The 2,645-nt window shown below is 58.9% G+C and overlaps 1 protein-coding gene across 4 annotated transcripts in view; it reads right to left on the bottom strand.

The window, feature by feature from the left end:
* The window catches only part of LOC113217538 (cell adhesion molecule Dscam2), a 15,791-nt gene extending 13,424 nt beyond the window's left edge, over positions 1-2,367 (bottom strand). For all 4 annotated transcript variants that reach the window (XM_052270173.1, XM_052270172.1, XM_052270175.1 and 1 more), the window contains exon 1: positions 2,054-2,367. In XM_052270173.1, coding sequence (XP_052126133.1) covers positions 2,054-2,276 — 223 coding nt within the window. In that variant the 5' untranslated portion in view covers positions 2,277-2,367. The remainder of the gene's footprint in view (positions 1-2,053) is intronic.
* Between the last annotated feature and the right edge of the window lie 278 nt (positions 2,368-2,645).

Here is a 2,645-nt window from a genome sequence, read left to right as displayed (position 1 = left end):
CGGCCCTCCTCGTCCCCCAACGGGGCCCAAAGCTGTCGCCCTTCCCTCATCTCAGCCCCTGCCAAGTAGGCAGACCGCAATGCTTTGATAACACCCCGGGACACTGCTCGGCCGCCCGGTGCCGTATTCCCGTCCAGCAGCGCCCCCGGGGCCCGGGGGAGGGAACGGGAAGGTTGTGGGGGAGGGCGGCCCACTCCACCGCCGCTGCCGCCGCTCGGCCGCCGCCGGGCCGGGACAGGGCTGCCAACGCTGCCAACTCGCTGCCAGCGAGTCTTTTTCTCTGTGCCCCACTCTCCCACTCTCCCCCCGCACGTCCCAGTGGCCGCCGCTGGATCATCTCTCTGCCAAGTAGGAGGACGGGACGAGCAACCCCTCCTAGTCTTCATCTCTCTCTCTCACTCGCTCTCTCGCTCTTTCTCTCTTTCACCGGAGGGCACATCGCAGGCGGAAGCCTAGGCGTGGGGCGGGCGTTGGATGATGGTGGGGGGCAGACATCTTTATGCGCGTGAATGGACCATTGAGGCATTCAGCCTCGGCAGCGTTAATCGCGTGTGCCGGTGGTGATTTAAAAGGCGGGCGGCGATACCCTGGAGCCCACCACGCCCCGCCCCGCCCCGCCAGCCAGCCGCCCCAGTCTCTGTCCGTCCATATAGATCCTCCCCACACCGCACTCGGGCTGTCGTCGCCAACTCAAACAAAGTGGGCGACATGGATGCAATATTAATGTGGCATTCGTATTCCATGACCAGAAGCGCCGAGCCGGCGGGTCTGGCGGGGCGGGGCTGGGGATTGGGGGAGGGTATGGCGGCGGCCAGTCCACAGCGGCGGCGGTAGATTTACAGTACGGTCGGCTATTATTGAACGAAAAAAAAAATCCAAGCCGCAGAGCGGGAAAGGGGCTTTTCGGATACATATGAATAAAGGCTGTGTATTGTACGTCGTGGCCACCGCCTCGCTCACCCCCCCCCCCCCCCCCTCCCCCGGCCTTGGCGTGTGAGGTCACTCGGTGCCGGGGAGGATTTCACCCGCACAGCGCGCGAATAGATTTGTAGCTGCAAAGGATTTCACCTCCGCGGTCCCAGCCACAAACGATAAGTTGTGTGTTCATGTTGCTGCTGTTGCAGTCCGCGCCGATCTGGATCGTGAAAAAGTGGGATTTATTACTCCGTGCAAGCGGGCAAGAGGCGGGGCGGGGCGGGGCGGGGCGCGGCCGTTGTTCTTGCTCTGGATGCCGGAGCCGTGTCGCGAGGTCAGGAGAGAACTCGGGGCAAATAGTTTGCCTTGCTGCCGCGCGAAAGGAAGTGAATGGGGTGTACTCCAAAGGTTTCTTGGGGCGGAAGTAAGAAGAAGGAAACCGGAAGCCGCGCCGCAACGACCGCGTAAGAAACTCGTAGCGCGCGGTTTAGATTTTCGCCCGCTATTCGAAAGGACTTTCTTTCAGAAGCGGGAACGAACGTAGCTTAGCGCGAGAGTCAGAGCCGCTGCTCGCTGTGCTGAGTTTCATAAATTCATGGCTCCGAGTTCTCCCATTTTTTATTCCCCTCGGTTAATTTTTCGTGCAGGCGAGCTGGCATGATATACCAGATAGTACTTCGTTTCTGAGAGCAAGATATGTTCCTCCCTAAATCGAACTCTTAATCGGTTTTCGTCTCTTCTACTCGTTTTTTACCACGACTACTACTTCTAGTATAAGTGTTGAGCTCGGCGCCTGTGAGAGTCAGGGTCGGCCAACCCGCAGTACACGCATGAACTACGAGTGAGATGTTGCCTACCCACCAGGCGCTATGATCCCATCACAACAAACGAGATAGCTTTAAGTAAAATTACGAGTTTATTCCATCGCGCAAATTGAATTTGGTGTTCTACATCTTCCTTTTTTGATCACACACTCAGGAAAGCCTATTCGGTATAATTTAAAGTAATGCATAATTCATAATTATTTTGCTATGTAACCTCGATTTAATTTAGAAGGAAAGCTAAGTTCGTGAACGAATTACAATGCCGTGGACGAAAAAGTGTACACTCGATTCAAAAGCTGCGGCGTGGTGCTCACCTCCGCGGACGTGGACGTCCTTGGAGAGCACGGCGCCGGCCTGGTTCGAGGCGCGGCAGCGGTAGGTGACGGCGTGCACGTCCTGGCGGTAGCGGTCGCCGGGGAAGGCGGGCAGCTCGAGGCTGCCGTTGGGGTGCGTGTGCCTCAGCCCGGCCACGGGCAGCGCGGGGGACCCGTCCGCCAGCAGCCAGGAGATGCGCGGCGCGGGCGAGCCCGTCGCCATGCAGTCCAGCCGCAGCCCGGACGAGTTGGAGAAGGAGGCGCGGTGCGGCGGCTCCACGGTGAACACGGGGCCCTGCAGCTCGGCCGCGGCCGCCGACGGGCACAGCGCTGCGGACAGAACAAGGAGAGAGCGAGCGCTCGTTAGCAGTGCGAAAGAGAGACAGACAAAGGGGGGAGCGTTACAATAAGAAAGGAGGAGAGGAAAAGCAGAGGAACGCTGACAATAGTCCCCGAAAACAATTTTTTTCTCCATATGTATAAGCCTGCAATATAGTCTGTTTACCGGGGACCCCCTGGGGAATACGACAGCGAGGAGACGACGACGAAGAGGACGAGGGAGAAGAGGAGGAGGGGGAGGAGGAGGGGGGGG

The sequence above is a fragment of the Frankliniella occidentalis genome, unplaced genomic scaffold, assembly GCF_000697945.3.
Source record: "Frankliniella occidentalis isolate FOCC.00 unplaced genomic scaffold, Focc_3.1 Scaffold113, whole genome shotgun sequence".
NCBI classification, from domain to species: domain Eukaryota; kingdom Metazoa; phylum Arthropoda; class Insecta; order Thysanoptera; family Thripidae; genus Frankliniella; species Frankliniella occidentalis.
This window is presented reverse-complemented; position numbering and strand designations above follow the sequence as displayed.